This window comes from Littorina saxatilis, linkage group LG10, assembly GCF_037325665.1.
Source record: "Littorina saxatilis isolate snail1 linkage group LG10, US_GU_Lsax_2.0, whole genome shotgun sequence".
Classification (NCBI taxonomy): Eukaryota; Metazoa; Mollusca; class Gastropoda; order Littorinimorpha; family Littorinidae; genus Littorina; species Littorina saxatilis.
In genome coordinates this window covers 14,678,023-14,702,683 of record NC_090254.1, presented here as the reverse complement: position 1 = coordinate 14,702,683, position 24,661 = coordinate 14,678,023, and the positions used below count along the sequence as shown (strand labels likewise).

At 41.4% G+C, this 24,661-nt stretch overlaps 1 protein-coding gene across 5 annotated transcripts in view; it reads left to right on the top strand.

Moving 5' to 3' along the window:
* The window catches only part of LOC138978231 (high affinity cationic amino acid transporter 1-like), a 48,789-nt gene that overhangs the window by 6,077 nt on the left and 18,051 nt on the right, over positions 1–24,661 (top strand). The window contains exons 1-11 of one of the 5 annotated variants that reach the window (XM_070350897.1): positions 6,194–6,319; positions 13,744–13,870; positions 16,327–16,446; positions 16,765–16,893; positions 18,458–18,613; positions 19,042–19,181; positions 19,860–19,980; positions 21,440–21,662; positions 22,082–22,221; positions 22,642–22,744; positions 23,427–23,599. In XM_070350897.1, the coding sequence (XP_070206998.1) occupies positions 13,753–13,870; positions 16,327–16,446; positions 16,765–16,893; positions 18,458–18,613; positions 19,042–19,181; positions 19,860–19,980; positions 21,440–21,662; positions 22,082–22,221; positions 22,642–22,744; positions 23,427–23,599 (1,423 nt within the window). In that variant the 5' untranslated portion in view covers positions 6,194–6,319; positions 13,744–13,752. Of the gene's footprint in view, positions 1–6,193; positions 6,320–11,007; positions 11,128–12,300; positions 12,648–13,743; positions 13,871–16,326; positions 16,447–16,764; positions 16,894–18,457; positions 18,614–19,041; positions 19,182–19,859; positions 19,981–21,439; positions 21,663–22,081; positions 22,222–22,641; positions 22,745–23,426; positions 23,600–24,661 lie in introns of those variants that run through there. The other 4 variants (XM_070350899.1, XM_070350895.1, XM_070350896.1 and 1 more) reach the window with 4 other exon arrangements.

The following is a 24,661-nucleotide window of genomic DNA, read 5'->3' as shown; positions in this document are numbered from 1 at the left end:
TCTATAAGTCCTTGTAGAATCTTAATCCAGCAATAACTCCCTAACCGTGTGTTTGACTGGTCCCAATTTTTGTAAGGACCGTCTCAGGAATGTATAGAACCTGTTCACCAAGTTTGGTGACGATCGGTCCGTTCATTCTTGAGATCTATATGCGAACACAAACAAACAAACAAACACATCGACCGAATCCTATACACACCCCTATACCGGGGGTGTAAATATGTCCACTCCCTCTCGCGTCTCTCAGAGTTCTCTTCTTAGTAGTCCCTAGCAACTTTATCAATCAATATCAATCAATATGAGGCTTATATCGCGCGTCTCTGTCCGTGGGTAGCCTACAGTTCTAAGCGCAGACTAGAGTCACAAACATCCAATCAACATCTTAGTAACCACGACACTCTAAGCGGCAGGTTCCGTGTTTCATTGGTTAAACTAAAGACAAGAGGAAAGGGGGGGGGGGTAAAGACTAAAACATTCGAGCCCAGCTGGCATGCATCGTCTATCACTGATCTACCCGGATCAAATTCAAAGGAATTAGCCTAACACCTACTTAAAAACCACTGCTACATGCCGACAGACAGGCCGCCATATTACATAACAACACCTGCAGCTAGGCTCCCAGTGCCCGTCCCTCCATCCTCCGGGAAGCTACCCCCGGTTAGGCCATAAAAGTTATGCAACTGACCACCTGCTGGCCAGCGGCTACCCGTCTCTGAGCCTGAGCGGCTTAAGTTCAAAGGCAAAGACTAGTCAGAACATGGACAAAGACGGCCGCTAAGTGCGCTTAGGAATAGTACTGGTGACTGGACATGTGCCACCCGTCAAAATTTAACTTAGACTGAACAGATAATGGCATTACACAAAACATAAAGCGATCGGCAACATGAACTACAAACACTAGACTGGACAATGACAAAAACTTAACTCTATAATTGGTGACTCAGTGGTCGCCCTGTCACATATCTAACTTAGAAATTTTATTATGATCCTAAAATGTTTCCATTCTTATTCAAGGGACTCGGTACACGTTTTCGAAGAAATCGATTTTTGGGCTGAAATCTATTTACTGACATGTTTTTCGTCCTTAAAGGCATATTAACTCGATGAATATACACGCTAATTGCTTTACCAACAGCTGGAGACATGCTAAATTAAGTTCCCTGCAAAATATTGTGGTCTAGGACCCCTTAAATGTTGAGATATTTTAATTTTTATTTTGATCTAGATCGTCCTATTTATAGATTTGCCAACAGAGGGAACGTTGACGCAAGGGAAATAACTCCGCGTCTTTGTTGACATCCTCACTTTTTCAGAGGCTAGAACAAGCTGTAATGCATGTATATGGTCCGCGCATCGCGACATATCGTCATTATATGGCCTTATGATGCATTTGACATCGATTGTGGGCAAACTACACTTTGTAAACACGGGAGCGCGTACATATGCCTTTAAATAATTTCACTTCTTAATTTTACCAGGAAACAACATTTCAGTCTTGAGCATATATATCGACGGGGGGAAATATGACCGCGGGGGAAATATGAAATCGTTACACCGGCTCTGAAATAGGCTGTGCGCAGAAAGTTGCTGGCTGCAACAAAGTTCCTCTCTTTATCTTGTGTTCGTTCCGGGTCACTGATCCAAGTCCAGGGAAGCTGAGGCATCATTACGTATTTTAGGTCGTTTCGGCAGTTATACGCCGCAGTGAAGGAATCGGGTTGATGATAGGCGATAGGCCTATCTCGGCCGATTCGCCTGAAATTTCGCATAGTCACATCGAGTCAGTGTGCGGGAACAATTTTTATCCAACCTACGTGCATGAGAGAGACACCCGTGAGATAATAATCGTTTAAATCACGTGACACGTGTGTATATCATGTAAATGAGGTCATGTCAAGCAAGTCTGGCAGGGACCTGTTTTTCCACTGCTTATGATGCCAAAGTCACCGAGACAAACCATTATAGAAACACAAATTGCGCTCGCTAATTACCCTCGATGAATCTTTAGAACTAACACGTCACGCCAAACTTTCAGAGTGACGTTTCTTTGCTTTGACGTAATAGATTGCACGAGGCTTTAGAAGATAAGGAAGATCGAGATTCCAAAACAAGCGTCTTCAATTTAGCTGCCTCGAGTGCAGATTTTCAGTAAAATACACGTAAGTACAGTATGTAGGATAAACAGAATACTACATGGCTTACTGTGTCGTACCAGATTTACACTCGTTGCTTTTTCAAATAGTGAACAGCTCGCTTTCGCTCGCAGTTCAAAACAACTCGTGTAAATCTGGTACGACACAGCAAGCCATGTAGTATTCTCTAGCCAATCGCTACGTGAAACTGAACATAAACTGACGAACGGCATTAACTTGAAATGCAGTGTTCAGTTATGATCCAGGCATCTTAGCCACTTTAGTGAAGGGAACGTTGAAGTAACAATGACTAGGTTTAAAATGTCCCTTATCAGAAAGTTCAACCTCAGTCCTTTGATGTTTATTGAACACATTTTCATATAAAGTTGGCGCTTCATACGGAAAAATGGCTTTGAAATTGACCCTAATCCTTCTTTGGGCTCTGTAAATGTCGTTTGGGGCTATGGTTGTAAAATGGTATCTACTGGTCACCCCAATGTATAAACTGAAAACTCTTTCTGCACCAGAACACGCAGAAAGGATTGTATCTGCCTGATGTCTGATGCTTTTCAAAATCCCCAACCACTAACACCTTCAAAACGGACTTTACCTGACACTGTTGTTTTTCCCTATATAATCCTTACTATTTTTCCGAGACGTCGTCGTGTTGTGTATTTAGCTTGCCACAACCTCATACATGGTCCTAAAAGTTAAAGTTGAAGAAAATACTAAAGATAAATGAACAAGCTGACGCAGTGTCATTCGCACCGTGAATCCCCCCATGGGAACATACTAAAGTCTGGTTCCAAATAGGCTCAATTTCCTTCTATTTCTTTGTATTTCTCCCTCGTAGGGGTGGGGGTGTTCAAACCAAAGGCACCTTTAAACCAAAACTCATATCACACATCTTACAATACTAAGACACTCAGCAGTGAAAGGGTGTCTGCTGGTAAAACATTCCAAACAATCCTAAAAGTACTTCACTACTAAACGTGCTTTTAAAAAGAGCCGTTATTTTCCCCTCTATAATCAGTATTGTGTTTTCTGTGAACATGTAGTCTATTTAGATGGTTGTCATGTGCACATGAGTTGCTAAAGCGTTTTCAGTTGGGCATATGTCGAAAAGCAAAGAATTAGCCCTTTGAAAACCATCAGAACTGTCACACAAAAATAACATTTACCTATCTCACCAACTGACCAAACATAGGGCTTTTCCTTATGTATTATGTATTGTCGTGTTTTTTGTAGCATACTTGTGAAAACAGCCACCACTGTTGTAAATGATACTTTAAAGAGCATTATTTCATTTTTACAGTTGAAGGACAACCTGGACTGCCGTATATTACAGCTGTTTTACAATCAGCCAAAATTTTCTTAACAAACGTATGTTTAAGAACAACTCCCATATTGAAATTGAAGGAAAACAAAGTGAAAACCCCCCTGCCATAGAGGAGCTAAAGAATCAACAATAAACGACTGCATGGATAGCTTGATGCACGAATGCATTGCGGACATGTTTGTCTCCAACCAAGAGAAAGTTCCAAAAAATCCCTTTTGTGCTTCTTATTATACAGTGACGTCAAAGACAGCCTTTTCTGCTGTTCATACATTTAGGGGTTATGGTTACACTAAACGACGTAGTTGTAGCCATACTGCCATCCAGATTTATTTTTTCCTTGCGAGCAGTCACAGGGTGTTTGTGCTGTCTGCCAACCGTCAGACGACCCCGCCCAAGTCTGTTAAGGGACCGTTTGACCGTTATAGAACGCGTCTTTTTGATTTTTTAGCACATTTGGAAACGGTTGATTTTTATCCCTACCATTGTTTCCAAACATTATATAGGAATGTTTTGTGAACAACGAATAATAGCCGCTACTCGCATGTGTAGCAAAAGTGAGCGTACATACTCACCCTGGTCGTACAGCCGTTGTCCGTTGCCCGTCTTCATCTGTCTGTACAAATCATTACCTTTGGATTTTTCTCGAACGCTATGAAGTGAAGAAACACCAAATGTTGCAAAATGTTGTATGACCCCAAGAGCTCAAAAAAGATACTTGAGAACCTTGACCTTACCTTAAGGTCAAGGTCACAGGGAGAATGAATGTGCATGGTCTAAAAACTGCAAAATTTCACATTGTGCCAGTTTTCTGGAAAACAAATTAAAAACAGCGGGCTTAGTTTTGTATGGTATACAAGAAAAAGAAAGCCTTATCTTCTGATACCATTTTGGTTGACCTCGCTTCAATGTCAAGGTCAGAGGAGCCCTTCAAACATGTCCGCAATGCATTCGTGCATCAAGCTATCCATGCAGTCGTTTATTGTTGATTCTTTAGCTCCTCTATGGCAGGGGGATTTTCACTTTGTTTTCCTTCAATTTCACTATGGGAGTTGTTCTTAACATACGTTTGTTAAGAAAATGTTGGCTGATTGTAAAACAGCTGTAATATACGGCAGTCCAGGTTGTCCTTCAACTCAGTGTTGAAAAATGAAATAATGCTCTTTAAAGTATCATTTACAACAGTGATAAGGAAAAGCCCTATGTTTGGTCAGTTGGTGAGATAGGTAAATGTTATTTTTGTGTGACAGTTCTGATGGTTTTCAAAGGGCTAATTCTTTGCTTTACGACATATGCCCAACTGAAAACGCTTTAGCAACTCAAGTGCACACGACAACCATCTAAATAGACTACATGTTCGCAGAAAACACAATACTGAATATAGAGGGAAAAATAACGGTTCTTTTTAAAAGCACTTTTAGTAGTGAAGTACTTTTAGGATTGTTTGGAATTTTTTACCAGCAGACACCCTTTTACTGCTGAGTGTCTTAGTATTGTAAGATGTGTGATTTGAATTTTGGTTTAAAGGTGCCTTTGGTTTGAACACCCCTACCCCTACGAGGCAGAAATACAAAGAAATAGAAGGAAATTGAGCCTATTTGGAACCAGACTTTAGTATGTTCCCATGGGGGGATTCACGGTGCGAATGACACTGCGTCAGCTTGTTCATTTATCTTTAGTATTTTCTTCAACTTTAACTTTTAGGACCATGTATGAGGTTGTGGCAAGCTAAATACACAACACGACGACGCAGGGGCGGACGAGGGGGGGGTTTCTGGGGTTTCCGGAAACCCCCCCCCAGCCAAAAAATAAAAATATTTTTGTGTGTTTTTTTGGGTTGAGTTTCAATTTTGTGGGTATTAATCAGTGACAAAATCTGCTGCCTGGAACTGGTAATGATCATCCTCAGAATGCACCAGCTTGCACCATTTTGCATCCTTTTTTTCAAAATTTTCCGGGGGGGCATGCCCCCGGACCCCCCTAGCAAGCTAGGCGCTTCGCGCCGTCGGCTCGGCGCTTCGCGCCTTCACACCCATATCTTCACAATATACTTTTGGAAACCCCCCCCATAAAATGAACTGATCCGCCCCTGCGACGTCTCGGAAAAATAGTAAGGATTATATAGGGAAAAACAACAGTGTCAGTTAATGTCCGTTTTGAAGGTGTTAGTGGTTGGGGATTTTGAAAAGCATCAGACATCAGGCAGATACAATCCTTTCTGCGTGTTCTGGTGCAGAAAGAGTTTTCAGTTTATACATTGGGGTGACCAGTAGATACCGTTTTACAACCATAGCCCCAAACGACATTTACAGAGCCCAAAGAAGGATTAGGGTCAATTTCAAAGCCACTTTTCCTTATGAAGCGCCAACTTTATATGAAAATGTGTTTAATAAACATCAAAGGACTGAGGTTGAACTTTCTGATAAGGGACATTTTAAACCTAGTCATTGTCACTTCAACGTTGTTCTCTTATTTGCTTGGATCATTAGGGAACTGACCGATTAACTGAACAAAAAGTAATTGTAAAATGCAAGGGTGTGTCAGCCTGAGTGTTTCCCTACCCCTCCGCAGGCGGTTTCATTCTTCTTTTACCCAATAGAAAGACACGACTGTGTAAATGAAAAATAAATAAAAACATGTGTTATTCCAACCTGCCATACAGCTTACGCGTAACAAAGGTAAACGCGCCTGTGGCCGGTTTGTCTGTGGCTGATTCCGCATGCAGAATGAACTCTGACCCCGTGCTTTGCATGGCCATGCCGCGGTCAGTGGTGCCACAGCAGCACGCAAACTCTTGTGTCACGTTTGTAAACAAATGGTCCTGAATCAAACTTCAGGTTGACACACGCGCGTGAGTATTATCTACGTGGTGAAGCTGTAATTTAGATTCTGATTAGATTCAATTACAAAACGGCACAAGAAAGCTGTTCGGCCAAGTAAAAGCCCTTCACTATTTTTCCGACCACAGCTGTTCGCGTGGTGTAGTTGTAGTACATCCGGCAGTATGCCACTTTACTGTCAAGTGTCTATTTTGTTGTTGCACTTGGGTTTTGATGATGTGGCGTATTCCGTTTTTGGAAAAGAAGAAATTGCTCGTTGTGTAAAATTGTGTGGAAGTTTTCGTGTTGGATCATAAACACTGTATTGTAAGTTATAGTATGATAATAAAACTAAGGATTTGAAAGTGGAAATGTCACATTGTCCGAGTTGTCTCCCTTGATGCGCAAGCATGCCAAAAACTGAGACTGCACAGGCGCCTGTCTATCTAAGTATTCTACTACTTTATCCTACATACGTGAGAGAGACACCTGTGAGATAATAATCGTTCAAATCACACGTGTGTATATCATGTAAATGAGGTCATGTCAAGCAAGTCTGGCAGGGACCTGTTTTTCCACTGCGTATGATGCCAAAGTCACCGAGACAAACGTCATTATAGAAACACAAATTGCGCTCGCTAATTACCCTTGATGAATCTTTAGAACTAACACGTCACGCACACTTTCAGAGTGACGTTTCTTTGCTTTGACGTAATAGATTGCACGAGGCTTTAGAAGAGATCGAGGTTCCAAAACAAGCGTCTTCAATTTAGCTGCCTCGAATGCAGGACATTTTCAGTAAAATACACGTAAGTACAGTATGTAGGATTAACAGAATACTACATGGCTTGCTGTGTCGTACCAGATTTACACTCGTTGCTTTTTCAAATAGTGAACAGCTCGCTTTCGCTCGCAGTTCAATATTTTAAAAAACAACTCGTGTAAATCTGGTACGACCACAGGCGGAAGGTATCGTCCACTGGACTACTCTACTACTATCACAGAAAGACTACAAGGTACGTCACTCACCTTCGAGTCTTCTGTGTTCTTGGAGTCGCTTCCTGGGGAAAAATATTGTTCAAGACGGTTTGCCTCTTCCTACAGTCGGTGTGAGGTCAAATAAATACAGTTGAATGATTGTTTTAACTATATATGCACCTTTAGTTTTTAGCTTCCGTTCGCTGCAGGTTGTTTTTAACCATCATTTGGACGAATCTTCGTTTGCGAGCCGCTAATATCCACTTGGCGGCTAATTATGCATCCGCACCGAATATGCATACCAGCGCTCATTGGTTAATAACAGGATATTCGATGATTATTTTCATTGGTCGACTGAAACGTTTTCCTCATTTTGAATGAAGTGGCAAACGGTTCTTCACTAATACCGAAAGTGAAAACTCCCGTGGGTAGCTTCCCTTTGCTGCACAATATTTACATATGTTTTAGACCAATGAGCGCTGGTATGCATATTCGGTGCGGATGCATAATTAGCCGCCAAGTGGATATTAGCGGTTCGCAAACGAAGATTTGTCCAAATGATGGTTAAAAACAACCTGCAGCGAACGGAAGCTGAAAACTAAAGGTGCATATAGTTCAAACAATCATTCAACTGTATTTATTTGACCTTACACAGACTGTAGGAAGAGGCAAACCGTCTTGAACAATATTTTTCCCCAGGAAGCGACTCCAAGAACACAGAAGACTCGAAGGTGAGTGACGTACCTTGTAGTCTTTCTGTGATAGTAGTAGTCCAGTGGACGATACCTTCCGCCTGTGGTACGACACAGCAAGCCATGTATAGTATTCTCTATTTATCCTTACTGTTTTGATATCAGTGTCTGTGGAAAGTGGAACACTTTTCCTCCAGTGCCAATGTGGAGGGGGGGGGGGGGGAGAGAGAGAGAGAGAGAGGAGGGAATCGATAAGGGCTTAGTGTGTGGGAGGAGCTAGAGTATAATGATGGGAATTTTGAAAATTCTCTTCAACTAAAAAGAAAGTAATTGTAAAATGCAAGTATGTTTGTTTCCCTACCCCTCCGCAGGCGGTTTAATTCTTCTTTTACCCAATAGAAAGACACGACTGTGTAAATGAAAAATGAAGCAAATTCAATCAAAAAGACATTGTTTATCTGAAACAAACATTTTACTTTTTTTTTAGAAAAGACAATGATTTGAAATAAACAATAGAAATGTGACAAGGAAGACAAAACATCAAAAGAAATACAGGTCATACAGTTTTCACAGGGCGCATATTTTGAGTTATATGACTTGTGATACTCCTAGAAATGTTTGCTGTGCAGTCTTACAAGTTAAAATAATAATGAATATACATGTACACATGTAGTCCGGTCAAATCATTTTGTTTCACTGCATTCCAGAGTTCCAATGAATATATTCAAATGTGACATTGTGCATAGGGCTCGTTTCAGGTATTAATGATTAATGTGAGAGTTTTCCTCTTGATTTGTGAACAATTATGTGTACAGGGCTCAAACTGTGAAACCTAGAATCAAGTCATTTTAACAAAAGATAGTATTAATCGTAGTAAACAAACTTTCTTCTTTTGAGTTATATAAAAGTTGCCTCTATCTTTTGTTCAATAATTAAAAACGTCCTCCAACTGCCGCTTGGCCAGACTTTACAATATGTAATCGTGGTGGCAAATATTAAATAGAATATGACAAGGAGTTAAATTCACTGACAGCTTTAATTTTCATTGTTATCGTTTTTAAATATACATATTTATAGGCAAACATGTATATACAGGGATATAGCTCAGTTGGTAGCGCGCTGGATTTGTATTCAGTTGGCCGCTGTCAGCGCGAGTTCGATCCCAGGTTCGGCGGAAATTTATTTCACAGAGTCAACTTTGTGTGCAGACTCTCTTCGGTGTCCGAACCACCCCCCGTGTATACTACATTGGGTGTGCACGTTAAAGATCCCACGATTGACAAAAGGGTCTTTCCTGGCAAAATTGCTTAGGCACAGTTAATAATTGTCTACCATACCCGTGTGACTTGGAATAAGGCCGTGAAAGGTAAATATGCGCCGACATGGCTGCAATCTACTGGCCGTATAAAATTTCATCTCACACGGCATCACTGCAGAGCGCCTAGAACTGTACCCACGGAATATGCGCGATATAAGCCTCATTGATTGATTGATACAGATAGGCTGTAATAGGAAGGGGGGACAGACAGAAAGACAGAGGGAAGATTACACACACACACACACAAACACACACACACACACACACACACGCACACAAAGCAACACACACATGTCCATGCACACACACACACACACACACAAAGACACACACAAACATACACATACAGTGGATACACATGCGCGCGTGCGCACATGCATGCACACATATATTATTAGGCCAAAAAAAAGGTCTGTTTACGGTAACATAGGCCAAAAAAATAGGGTCGGTAGGTCGGGATTTTTTTTTTCTTCCAAAAACCCATATTTTTACGTTATTTTTATTTTTTTTCCCCCAAATGCCAAAAAAAAGTCTAGGGTCGCGCGAAAAAAATAGGGTCGGTCGGGTTACCGTAAACAGACTATTTTTGAGTCACTTGAGAAAAAGTGACTCTATGTAATCGGTCAGTGTTAGTCTGTCCGGCCGGCCGTCCGGCCGGCCGTCCGGCCGGCCGTCTGGCCGGCCGTCCGTAGACACCACCTTAACGTTGGACTTTTCTCGGAAACTATCAAAGCGATCGGGCTCATATTTTGTTTAGTCGTGACCTCCAATGACCTCTACACTTTAACGATGGTTTCGTTGACCTTTGACCTTTTTCAAGGTCACAGGTCAGCGTCAAAGGAAAAATTAGACATTTTATATCTTTGACAAAGTTCATCGGATGTGATTGAAACTTTGTAGGATTATTCTTTACATCAAAGTATTTACATCTGTAGCCTTTTACGAACGTTATCAGAAAAACAAGGGAGATAACTAGCCTTTTCTGTTCGGCAACACACAACTTAACGTTGGGCTTTTCTCGGAAACTATAAAAGTGACCGGGCTCAAATTTTATGTGAACGTGACTCCCAGTGACCTCTACACTTTGACGTCTGCTTTGGTGACCTTTGACCTTTTTCAAGGTCACAGGTATGTCTTGAAGGAAAAAAATTGAAATATCATATCTCTGAAACTATTCATCGGATTTGATTCAAACTTTATAGGATTATTCTTTACATCAAATTATTTACATCTGTATTGTGTTGTGAATAGCAATTTCTTCCTGTCCATCTGATGCCTCATATAATATTCAGAACTGCGAAAGTGACTCGATCGAGCGTTTGCTCTTCTTGTTTTTTTTGGCCTTATGCAAACACATAGGTTAGAACTCCCCTCTTTTTTTTTGGCTCTGAATTTAACCAGGAAAGGATAATGGCAATGGGCATTGAATGACGCTCACGTATATGTCGGACACTACCTCTGCACAACAATTTTTAATACAAATTCAGATGAAACAGTAAGATTATTTTTAAATCATAAGTTAAAAGTGTTGTATTTATCTGTCATGCTTCACGGCCACCAACATCGAACGCAGAAGAAGAATCTGTCATGCTAATGAGACCCTCTGGGGATTGAAGCTTTGTGTAGGCCTTTTGCTTATGCATGTTGATGAGTAACAGCTTGTGGGTGATATAGCATAGGATATTGGCTCTATGTGTTACTTATGCTAAAATATGTGGGCGCTTGTTTCACAGTTTTTCCCCTGTGTCTTGAATAAGGGATATTTTGTTTGCTAAATTGCCACAGCACTCAATGACAGCTGTTGTATTTAGTATCCATTTCGCTTGTGTGTCCGGGACAGCTGGGTCTGCAGGTGGGTTATTGATTTTCTACTATTAATTAGATTCGCTGCTTGAAAGAAATAATTTTTTCATGACAGCTTATTTGATTTTTGTACGTGCAGAGAAAATCTGCCATTGTGTATTCATTTGACATTTAGCTACCATCGTTACAGTCAGCAGTGATGATAGTTAAAACACGCTCGTGATGTGGAAAAGATGATTGTCTTTTATTTCGGTTGTGAAAAAGAGTGGTCGGATTCACCTAAGTGCACACAGTGTCTATTTGTTTTAAGAGTAACTTTCATGGATTGACATTTTCTTTGAACATGATCTTGGTTTTATAGAGTATGCAGTGTAGTTGACAAGCTGGTTTTAGCTGTCAAGGAGATGGTATAGCTCTGTCGTACATTTGACACTTGACAAAGATTCTCAGAAATCACGACAAGCAATTAGTGATAAGCAGGTTTTCTCCAGGACAGCTATATATATCTCAGCGAGCATCATCAGTGTTGCTCTCAGGCCTCGGTCTTCCCTCATTAATGCATACTTGTTTTACCTGAACTGACGCTTTGTTCTAACCTGTAGCCAGTCAATATGGTCGAATAGTTTTGATGTATAGGAGGTCTATCTGGCCATAGACCAAATAGCCTGGACCGCCAACTCGTCACGTGACCCTTCGAGGTTACGACTCTCGACTTTCAGGGGCGCGTCGCGTCCGGTTTGAAAGGCCAGCGATTCGAAGACAGTGAAAAGAAAGCACGCTCCAGTTATTTGTGACAATGGGAGGTGACAATGAACTGGATTTTCCAAAACTCCAAACTAAACTTAACAAAACTCATCGAAAAACATGTTCCATATGCACTTTTGCTGAGTTTATTTTAGCATTAGTAGAACTTACCTCGGCAACTTCGTCCATGTTTACAATCGACACCGGATATCACGTCCCCCTGATTTCTGAAAGGCCATGTAAGCGTAGGTTCCTAAATGCGAGAGGCGCTACCTCGTAATAGAGAGAAAGAGCTGAGAGAGAGCTAGTTGGCGGTCCAGGATAAATGGTCTATGATCTGGCAGAACATTTTTTGCAGTCAGAGCATTTAGAACTTAAAACATATATATGTCCAATTCAAGTCCTTAACTGACCTATTGTCCTCATGAGTCTGGGAAAAACACTGCATCCCTTCGCTTAATGATCATTGTGTGTGTGTGTTAAAAATTCTGAAGTTGTTTTGTACTTCTGACATGACCAAAAACGTCAGCAGTGATAATAAAGTAATTAAACATCCACTGACAAAGAGAACAGGTGTTTACACACAGAGAACAGTGACGCCCTGAATGTTATCTTAAAGTTAAGGTGGCCCTCAGTGCAGCAATAGTACAGTCAATTTGCGGTGTCAGATGGAAGATAATTATGACCAGGATAAAGACTTGCGATACACTAGCCAAGGTGGGCAGCCCTCCTTCCACAACTGACAACGGGTCCGCTTTATCTCTGCCAAGCCTAGGAACTGTCCCACCCTCTAACAGCGTGGTAAAAGCCACTGAACAAAAAAAGGTTACTTTGTTCCTGTTTAATGACTTTAATGTGTGCGGCTTATCAGCTGTATACGTCTCATAATTATGTCAGTGAATACTATGTTGTGTCAACAATGATTGTTGCAGCTGATGTGTGATCCTTGTAAGCCGTAAAGTGCAGTAACTATTGGGCAATTTTCCTAATTTAGCCCTGTGTGCAGTTCATCATCCACACTGAATGAATCTATTGCACAGATGTTCACTCTCCTTTCAGTATGTGATGTCACTTCCATAAGGACTAATTATATTAGGAGATAGCTGAAAATTGTGTACAGATGCTTATCAAGTCATCAAAATTGCACTTGTGTATACCTCACCCATGAGTTGTACTGTCTGCAATTCTGAATCTGTTTGTGAGAGTTTAATGAAAAAAAGGCTTGAAAAAAATATGTGTGTGTTACGAGTACTGAAAACTGAGCTAACACGCACTTACAATTTTTTTTAAGAATGTCGAAACTCTGATCATGAAGATTAAGGTGGATGCACGAGTAAACCTATCTTGGGTTGCAATCAGGTTGGCGACTAGGAGATGAGTGGTTATGACTTCAAAAGAATATATAAAATCTCGAAATAAACAAGGGAAGTAACTGAGTGGAAGTAACCCAAACTAATCATCACAAATAGTGTTCTTTCTTTGCCTATTCTACAACATTTAATTAGGCTTTTAAAACACTTCCTTTTGCAAAGTGAAGGCAGTCCTCCTACGCAGTGGCATTATTTGTAACAGTGCCAGAATCTTCTGTATGACTTCCGAAGATATTTGAGGGCTTTTTTCCTTGGGTATTATCCCTCTAGGCAAAAAAAAAGGGAGGAAAAGGCAGAAAGGGAAAAGAAAATGACCTTGCAGCAGCTAATACAAAAACTGCACTCAACACATGCATGCATGCACACCGACACAGGTAGAGAGACAGACAGACATACACTAGCACACATGTATGCATACTTGACTCATCAAACACACACACACACACGCACATGCATGTGCACGCTGTCTCGTACAGTCATGAAAGTCTTTCTGCTGAGTGAAAAACTGATGAATAACGCAACAATTACAATTATCTGTGTATGTTTTGCAGGAAGGCAGGATGGCGGTGTGTGTTTCTTTCATGAGGAAACTTGTCCGGAGAAAGATCTTCACTGATGATGACATAACAGAAACAAATCTCAATCGATGTCTCACTACCTTGGATCTCATTGGCTTAGGTAATGATCAATGCAGAAGCGTGATTGTCAAAAGTTAACAGTACATGTAACACTTTGTTCATGTATGTTCAGTGCAAGGGCACTAAAATTCAATGGAAGCAAAAATTTTGTCTGTTGAAAACATTGTGCCAGATTTTCAGGTTGACCCACTGACCATTTGCATTTATTTGTGCAATTTCTCCTTAGTGGTACTGTATACTAGTTAAAGGCACAGTAAGCCTCCCGTAAACCATCACAGATACGGTCAGGCTTTTACACACAGTACAAACACCCTTTCATTTAAACACTCACCGATTGAGAACATCCTGGGTGCCCTCCGTAAAGAGCGAACAATTTTCAAAGAATTTATATTTGCGTGGTTTATCTTACCCCTGAGCCATCGTGAACCCGTGTGATCCAGTTTCCCTTTTTCATAATGTAGTCGTCAGTTAGTCATATGAATGCGACTCGATGTCAGCTTATCCGGTAGCTCAGTTGGTAGAGCACTGGACTTGTGATCGAAAGGTCGCAGGTTTGAATTCGGGCCGGGACGGACACGGGTCAACTTTATGTGCAGACCCAGAGACGGAAGCCATGTCCCACCCCCGTGTCATCACAATGGCACGTAAAAGACCTTGGTCATTCTGCCATAAGTGCAGGTGGCTGAATACACCTAAACACGCAGACACCTGGGTAGCGCGACTCCGTTGCTGCTAGCTTTCCACTGGGAGGAAGCGACCCGAATTTCCCAGCGATGGGACAATAAAGTAATGAAAAGGAAAATGAAGAAAATAGCACGTTTTTATGCACGAAACAAACGGCTGTGGTTCACAAGAACTCCAGCGATAGCTTTTGACTGTTTTTAGGAACGGCGATATGCAAAAACCGTCGTCTGCTACGACCCTTGCGTGACCCTGCTTCCGGGCTTTTCTTTTTTAAAACTTTCACAACTTCGAATTGTACTGATCTTGTCTTGATGAAAAAAGAATTCTTTTGTAAGAATGTTTGTGTAACAAGCTGTCAATTTATCATTTAGATTTTAAAAGTTAGGTCTAGCGCAAAAACGCACCACGGTCCAAAAACATTCTGATAATCATCGATCCACGGCTATGGCCAGTTTACATCAATAGAATGAGACCCGAAGGGAAGTAACTCATTTTTGACCTGAGTTTTGGATGGGTCCAAAAAGTGTTCGAGACAATCTGCAAAATTAATTCTTTAAAAATTGCTCGCTCTTTTACATAGGGCACCTAGGATGTTCCCGTTTGGTGAGCGTTCAAATGGAAGGGTGTTTGTACTGTGTGTAATTAAGCCTGACAGTATCTGTGATGGTTTACGGAAGGCTTACTGTCCGGGCGTGATTCATAACAGCCGTCCAGCACCAAAACGAGGCGCCATTGTTGTAGAGGAACAAGTCTACGAAAATAAATTCTTTGAGAATTTCTCACGCTCGACAGAAAGCAGCCAGGATGTTCCCGTTCGGTGAGCGTTCAAATGGAAGTATGCTTGTACTGTATGTAGACGCTCGGGGAGCTCTGTGATGGTTTACGGGAGGCTTACTGTGCCTTTGAACTCTCTCTGTAGGCTCTTTGGCTGAACATTTAAGTTTGAATTGTGTGTACGTGACAATGACTTTATTGTTACCTGTGCTGTTAAGTTTGCCCTTCATAATTCTTCTACACGGTGTCGCCCCCACCCCCCACCCACCCACACCATCTACTCCCATATCAAATTGTTGATAGAGAAAAGGGCTGATGGAAATGTTATGTTCATGTGACAGTACCATTGAGACAGATGATTACAAAACATTCACGCCATTTTTGAGCTCTTTTTTTTCAATTCACTTAATTAATTTTCTTGAGTTAATTTTAGTTCATTGTATTCAATTTGATTTTAATATTTTATCTCATTTAATTTAACTTGGATCAGTTTAGTTTATTTTATCAGATTTAGATATCTTTCTTAATGTAATGCTATGTTTTAATTGCAGCTATGCTATGCTAACTTGTTTGTTTGTTTGTTTGCTTAACGCCCAGCCGACCACGAAGGGCCATATCAGGGCGGTGCTGCTTTGACATGACGTGCGCCACACACAAGACAGAAGTTGCAGCACAGGCTTCATGTCTCACCCAGTCACATTATTCTGACACCGGACCAACCAGTCCTAGCACTAACCCCATAATGCCAGACGCCAGGCGGAGCAGCCACTAGATCACCCATTTTAAAGTCTTAGGTATGACCCGGCCAGGGTTCGAACCCACGACCTCCCGATCACGGGGCGGACGCCTTACCACTAGGCCAACCGTGCCGGTTATGCTAACTTAATATTTCTGTCCCCAGAAGTAGCGTCTATTTGGGACATGACGTGGTTATATGCTAGGAAAATTGCAGGGATAATGCTATTCTTTTATTGCATGGATAATGCTATTTTTGTGTGTGTAAGATTTTCTGGGTGTCATGTTATTGTTTTATTGCAGGGATTGGCAGCACCCTGGGTACAGGTATCTACATAGTGACAGGTCAGGTTGCCAAGGAGACAGCAGGTCCTTCCGTCATTCTGTCCTTCCTCATTGCTGGCATCGCCTCTGCTTTTGCTGGTCAGTTTGGAGAGAGAGAGAGAGAGAGAGAGAGAGAGAGAGAGAGAGTGTGTGTGTGTGTGTGCATCTGTGTGCTGGTGTCGGAATGTGTGCAAATGGGTGCATGCATCTGTGTGGGAGGGGTATATGCATGTAATTGTACGTGTGCATAGGTGTGTAAGTGTGTGGGCATGCATGTGTTTGTATTTGCTCAGGGTTTTTTGGTGTGATACAGCAAAGTGCAAGAGAAATAATTCAGACATTTTGTATTCCATGCATTGAATACTCTTGATTCTGAGCAGTGTATATAGTGATTCTATAATTAGTTGTCCTCTTCAGGTATGTGTTATGCAGAGTTTGCAGCGAGGGTGCCCCGTGCAGGATCAGCCTATGTATACAGCTATGTGACGGTCGGTGAACTGATGGCTTTCGTCATTGGCTGGAACTTGCTGCTGGAATACATCATTGGTTAGTCTCTAAGTCTAACCAGTTCTCAGTTACTGCTAGGCACGAGAAGCTGCAAGTGCAAGAGATTGGCTGATTTTTATTTACTTGACGAGAGAAATTTGCCAAAATTATATGTGGAGTATTAGCTCAAAATATGGGATTCATGTAGTGCCTTGCCAAAGGAAAATAAATAACCACATAGTCATTGAAGGTACTGAACATTAATCTTTCAAATATGAAATGTATTGGAATTTTCAATGATGGGATAGAATTTCTGATTGGATATGACTGTTTACTAGAGTTCTGCAAATGGCTTATTGTGTCTGATGGTTGACGGGCGCAATGGCTTGGTGGCAAGACGCCGGCCTCCAAAGTGGAAGGTCGTGGGTTCGAATTCCGGCCGCGCCTGGTGGGTTAGGGTGGAGATTTTTCCGATCTCCCGGGTCAACTTATATGTGCAGACCTGCTAGTGCCTTATCCCCCTTTGTGTGTACACGCAAGCACAAGACCAAGTGTGCACGGAAAAGATCCTGTAATCCATGTCAGAGTTCGGTGGGTTATAGAAACACGAAAATACCCAGCATGCTTCCTCCGAAAGCAGGGTATGGCTGCCTGAATGGCGGGGTAAAACCGGTCATACACGTAAAAATCCACTCATGCGAAAACACGAGTGTACATGGGAGTTTCAGCCCACGAACACAGAAGAAGAAGAAGTGTCTGATGTGTAGGTATACGTGCTGCAAGTGGTACCAGGGACTCCCTGATAGACAATAGGCTAATGGCTTAATGGGTGTGTTTATGATGTGTAGATATACAGCGAGTGGTACCAGGGACTCCCTGATAGACAATAGGCTAATGGCTTAATGGGTGTGTTTATGATGTGTAGATATACAGCAAGTGGTACCAGGGACTCCCTGATAGACAATAGGCTAATGGCTTAATGGGTGTGTTTATGATGTGTAGATATACAGCTAGTGGTACCAGGGTCTCCCTGATAGACAATAGGCTAATGGCTTAATTGATGTGTTTATGATGTGTAGATATACAGCAAGTGGTACCAGGGACTCCCTGATAGACAATAGGCTAATGGCTTAATGGGTGTGTTTATGATGTGTAGATATACAGCGAGTGGTACCAGGGTCTCCCTGATAGACAATAGGCTAATGGCTTGATGGGTGTGTTTATGATGTGTAGATATACAGCTAGTGGTACCAGGGTCTCCCTGATAGACAATAGGCTAATGGCTTAATTGGTGTGTTTATGATGTGTAGATATACAGCGAGTGGTACCAGGGACTCCCTGATAGACAATAGGCTAATGGCTTAATTGGTGTGTTTATGATGTGTAGATATACAGCAAGTGGTACCAGGGACTCCCTGATAGACAATAGGCTAATGGCTTGATGGGTGTGTTTATGATGTGTAGATATACAGCGAGTGGTACCAGGGTCTCCCTAATTAATAGACAACATGCTAAATGGCTTGGTGTGTTTGATGTGTAGGTACAGCAAGTGTTGCCAGCTGGTACCTACTTTGACTCCCCAATAGACAATAGGATAATGACTTGTTGTGTGTTTGATGTGTAGGTACAGCCAGTGTTGCCCGGGCGTGGAGTACCTACTTTGACTCCCTGATAGACAACAAGATCCAGAACTTCTTCAGAGAGAACTTGCCCATGGATGTCACCGGTCTCTCAGGTTACCCGGACTTCTTCTCCTTTTGTATCACCTTGCTGCTTACAGGTAAGATGAAATTCCCAACTATGTTACCTGTTTCTCTACTGGTAATTTATTAAAGGAGCATTTTAACTAAAACTAAAAAAAAACAAATTTAAAAAATTTAAAATACAGAGAGGAATGCATGTACCTGGATCTCTGGATTGTAGTGTATTACTGCATGAAATGAAGTAAGATTTAAAAGACAGACATTACTTCTGTAATCTGTGACATCGCAGTGTTACATGTACCACAGATGAGAGGACACCTCCAATGAAAGGACACATTCTGTTGTCCCTTTGTCTTTTATGTCCACCAAAATATGCCTGTCATGACAGGCCACCTGCAATGAATTATACATGTATGGTCACTTTTGATCGACTGGTCGAAAGACTGTCTTTTCATCGCAAGTAGCACTGTAACTAAATGATTTCAGTGTGTGTGTGTCTTCTCAGGTGTTCTCTGCATTGGGGTGAAGGAGTCGACACGCTTCAACAACATCTTTACATGCGTCAATCTGCTGGTCATCACCTATGTCGTGATCTGTGGCTTCTTCAAGGCTGACCTGTCCAACTGGGAAATTGAACCATCCAAGGTACAGTGAAACCTTTTTTTAAGATCCTCCTTTTTTTTTTAGACTCCCTCTACATTAAGACCCAACTTTCCGACGTCCTTGTCATAGCGTCACCAAATTTACCTCTGTTTTACGACCTCCTCTATTTTATATTTAGTCAAATTTAAAAAAATGTTTTAACACAGACGGGGAATTGAGATGAGGGTGGTGGTGTATGTGTGTGTGTAGAGCGATAATCCAGAACACTACTCGGCAAGATCTTCATGTAACTTTACTTACAATTTCTTCAAAATGATATCCTCAGAGTATTTTTTGTATTTTTTCAATAAGTGTCTTTGATGACGTCATACCTGACTTTTCATGAAAGTGGATACAGCACTGTGTCAACCTCATTTTTCAACTAAATTGATTGAAATTTTGGTCGATCAATCTTCAACTCAGTCTGGACTATAGTATTGCATTCCAGCTTGAAAGCTTAACAATTAATGAATGAGTTTGTTCATTAAGAATGTCAAATTTCTAATTAAAATAAAAATGTCAGTGAAAGACCCAAAACTGATTTCATTGTATTCCCTATTTCTTCCTGAATCCAAAAATAAGGATTTATTCATTGATCCATAATAAGATATACTGATTGATCTATTCATAGACCCATTAATTAATGGACTGATTGATTCATGGATTGAATGATGTCTTCAGGTCCCTGAAGGAAGTAAAGCAGGCTCGGGGGGATTCATGCCGTTTGGCTTTTCTGGAATGATGTCTGGAGCTGCTACGTGTTTTTACGCTTACGTGGGATTCGACTGCATAGCTACCACAGGCAAGGCAGTGTTCAAGACCCTCTTGTTAAATGTTCAACAGCAGCACAGTGGTATCTGCGATGTGAGGCCCCTCTGATGAGTGGACACCTCCCGTGAAAGGATACTTTCTGGAGGCTCTTTGTCTGTTATCTCGACCAAACTCTACAGGTAACCTGCCATGTAGGGACACCTGTGACTGGTCCCAATGGTGTCCTTTCATTGCAGGTACCACTGTATTACAGTAGAACCCCCCTTTTAAGACTGAGCGTTTCAGACTTTCCCCGCTTTAATTAAGACCTTGCTTTTTCGGTTCCTCACTTCTGTAGAGATACCATCATTTTAAGACTCCTTACTTTTTAAGGCCGGATTTTCTCAGGTTTTTTGAGAACTTAACAGGGGTTCCACTGTAGATTCAATATTACAGGCAGTATAACTTCAACATTTGCTGGCTTATGTGCTAAAAGGACACAAAACTGTCACCAGAGTTTCTCTGTTTCTGATCACTGGGTTGAGCTAATTCTATTTCACCGTTTGCACCGCTAAGTTGAACAGTTTATGAAATTGACCTGAGTTTGTAACTGCTTGTAACACATTCTGTTACTAAATGTGTTATTTTTCATATGAATGTACAACCTCCTTTGTAAAACAGCAAGTTATTAAAAAATTAACAAACATGCGCACATCCCACACAAAGAAAAAATAGATAATTAAGGAGCACAGCTCCAGCATTGAGTACTCGTTTGTCTTTGTCATTTGTATCTTGGTTATATCCCTATAAATGGCTGATAATGTTGTTGAATGCAATTTTAATTTTTGTTATGTGTTTCCTGTGTTAATTTGTAGAGGCAAAACGCTGTACGAACCCTGTATTTGCATCTGGTTGTTTAAGAACTAACTTTACATGGATCTCCAGATAAGTTCTATAGTTTTGCTCCAGAGAAAATAAATAACAAACAAAAAGAGAGCAAGACATCAACAAACAGCTTTGAAAAAAGCACAGCAACAAAATCTCTACATGCTTTAATCAACTCTCACCTGACTATTCCTTGCAGGGGAGGAAACATCCCAAACAGATAGACTGCTAAACGTTCCAAAATTCAACTTTGATTGATCATTACCTAGCCGGCATTTTGAAAGCGAGCCACACAATTTTGAGATAAGTTCTTTATCTGTTTCATAAGGGTGTGTGTCTGTCTGTCTGCTTCAGAGACCTGTGGGTCGACGTACTAGTAAATGTAACGTTTTGTTTTGTCAATAATAAACGTTCCAATTACACTGGAACCTCCCCTTCAAGACCTCAAAAAATCTGAGAAACCAGGTCTTAAAAAGGAGGGAGTCTGAAAATGGGGGTGAATTTACAGAGGTTATGAACAGAAAGTCTAAGAAAACAGGGTCTCAAAATGGAGGGAGTCTTAAATTGGGGGGTCTTATAAGGGGGGTTCCAGGGTACCTACCATTATTGTGTTTTGATTTTTACAGGGGAGGAAACGAAGAACCCCCAGAGGTCAATACCTATCGGCATCGTGGTGGCACTGCTGGTCATCAGCCTGGCATACTGCAGCATAGCGGCTGTGGTCACCCTCATGTGTCCGTACTACCTGGTGGACATCAACGCTCCGCTCCCTTTCATCTTTGACAGAGTGGGCTGGGGTGTGGCTCGCTACATCATCACCATTGGGGCTCTGTGTGGGCTCTCTACCAGGTGAGTCTCACAGTGTATACAGTGGAACCCCCCTTATAAGACCTCTAAAAATCTGACAAAGTCCGGTCTTAAAACGGAGGGAGTCTTAAAATGGGGGTACATTTACAGAATAGAATAGAAAGTTTAAGAAAACAGGGTCTTAAAAGGGAGGGAGTCTTAAATTGGGGGGTCTTAAAAGGGGGGTTCCACTGTAATACAAAATCAAAGTTGTGAAAGAAACAATTCAAAGTCAGCAGAGACTTTCTTCCGAGATTTTTATGATCTCTTAGCAGAGCAAAAGGGAGAGAAAAGTACCCCTTCACAGATAGCCTATTGGGAGCATCGGACCCTCCTCGGGGGACCGAGATTCCCATCTGATATACCCTTAAATTTCTTCTCATTGTTGTGAAAGATGACATTGAATGTTGTTTGTGCCACAGCTTACTGGGTGCCATGTTCCCCTTGCCACGAGTTCTGTACGCCATGGGGTCAGACGGCCTTATCTTTCGCTTCATGGCCAAAGTCAGCCCACGCTTCAAGACGCCGCTCATTGGGACTCTGGTGTCTGGAGTTTTTGCTGGTGAGTCTGATTTGTCAGGGGTAAATAGGCATCAGCGTAATGTTTGCTCATGCTGAAGTTCAGTTGTGTAATAATATGTGTGTGTGTGTGTGTGTGTGTGTGTGTGTGTGTGTTTTAGTGTGTGTGTGTGTGTGTTCGAATTTATTAGCTTGAAACATAGCTTTGTGTTCAGCATTCAGAAAAGTCACATATGGTTTAATTTTCTAAGATGGTTGGCTTGTGTCTGAAGCTATGTCTAACAAGGTGTGTGTGTGTGTGTGTGTGTGTGTGCATGCATGCGTGCATGCGTACGTGCGTGCGTGCGTGCAGTAGACATGTTCTGTGGCTCTCATGTTTGTCTGTAGAGTTGCAAACATGGGCCGTGCTGGTCTCAGTTTGTCTTGATTAACATGTTCGAATATTGCATGTCTGTTGACACAGGTTTGATGGCCATGATGTTTAACCTTGACGAGTTGGTCGACATGATGTCTATAGGAACGCTCCTTGCTTACACCCTTGTGGCCATCTGTGTGCTCATTCTCAGGTAACACGAAGTAATCATGCTGAATGAAGCTACATGATGTCTAAAGCTATTCCCTGCTTGCTTACACTTTGTGTCCGTATGTGTGGTCATTCTCATATGTAAAACAAATAAATCAGAAATAATAATAGGCCATATATTTAGAACATTTAGTAGTTTACTTGTAAATGACATCTTTTATGAGGTTAAAATTGACTGTGTGTCATGTGTGTGTTTTGGGGGGGGGGGGGGGGGGGGGGGGGAGTATGAGGCCTACAAACAGGATTTTGGATTTAGGAGCCATGACAAAAATGTACCGGACAGGAAGTTTGAGTGGCTCCACAATTGCAACCAGGATTTTGTTTAGTAACGTATTGTTTTGTTTTGTTTTGTTTTGTTTTGTATTGTATTGTATTATTGTATTGTACAGTCAGCACTGTAATGAATATACATCGATATATTGCATTTACTCTTTGTCTATACATCTATGTATGTTGTATTGTTTCTTGGTCATACAAAATGAATGAATTGTTTGAACAAAGAGCTGTTCTGCGTGTGTGTTATGCTGGTGAATTTGTGTGTGCGTGTGTGTGTTAATGTGTTTGTATGCTTATTTTCTGTGAGAAGAGCTGAACCTCTCACATTTCTAAAGGAACTATAGACGATGCCATCACTACAAGCATTCAGCTTATTCTGTGATGAACAGGTATGAGATAGACGACAACCTGCCAAAGATGAACAGTCTTGTGAAGATGTCCAGAACCAGTCTGTTGGACTTTGAAAAGCAGCCATTCCGCATGAGTTATCTCATTAAGCCGCCTTCCAACTCCCCGACAGAAATGTCTGCCCACATCGCCAAAGTTTCTGTCGGTGTCATGTGTAAGTCCAGAGAACAATTGGTTTTCCAGTAGGTGACAACAGTTTCACTGGGATAATCGGGCGGGGATGTAGCTCAGTCGGTAGCGCGCTAGATTTGTATCCAGTTGGCCGCTGTCAGCGTGAGTTCGTCCCCACGTTCGTCGAGAGATTTATTTCTCAGAGTCAACTTTGTGTGCAGACTCTTCTCGGTGTCCGAACACCCCCCGTGTGTACACGCAAGCACAAGACCAAGTGCGCACGAAAAAGATTCTGTAATCCATGTCAGAGTTCGGTGGGTTATAGAAACACGAAAATACCCAGCATGCTTCCTCCGAAAGCGGCGTATGGCTGCCTAAATGGCGGGGTAAAAACGGTCATACACGTAAAAGCCGTGGGAGTTTCAGCCCATGAACGAACAAACAAACTGGGATAATCAGTTTGAGCGTATAAGGTATCATTGTAGTGTATTGTATAGTATTGTATTGTGTGTACACGCAAGCACAAGACCAAGTGCGCACGAAAAAGATCCTGTAATCCATGTCAGAGTTCGGTGGGTTGTAGAAACATGAAAATACCCACCATGCTTCCTCCAAAAACGGTGTATGGCTGCCTAAATGGCGGGGTAAAAAACGGTCATACACGTAAAATTCCACTCGTGCCAAAAAAACACGAGTGTACGTGGGAGTTTTAGCCCACGAACGCAGAAGAAGAAGAAGAGAAGAAGTATTGTATTGTATCGTATTGTTATTTTTCCAGTATGTGACAACAGTTTCACTGGGATAATCTGAAAGACTGCCATTCTCAGTTTGAGCGTATAAGGTATCATTGTATTGTATTGTATTGTTTTGTTTTGTTTTGTATTGTATTGTATTGTATTGTATTATTGTATTATACAGCCAGCACTGTAATGAATATACATCGATATATTGCATTTACTCTTTGTCTATACATCTATGTATGTTGTATTGTTTCTTGAACATACAAAATGAATGAATTGTTTGAACAAAGAGCTGTTCAAACTTATAAAATGATATCTAGATGAACCGGGCTGAAGAACAGCTCAAACAAATTTCCTAGGAAAAT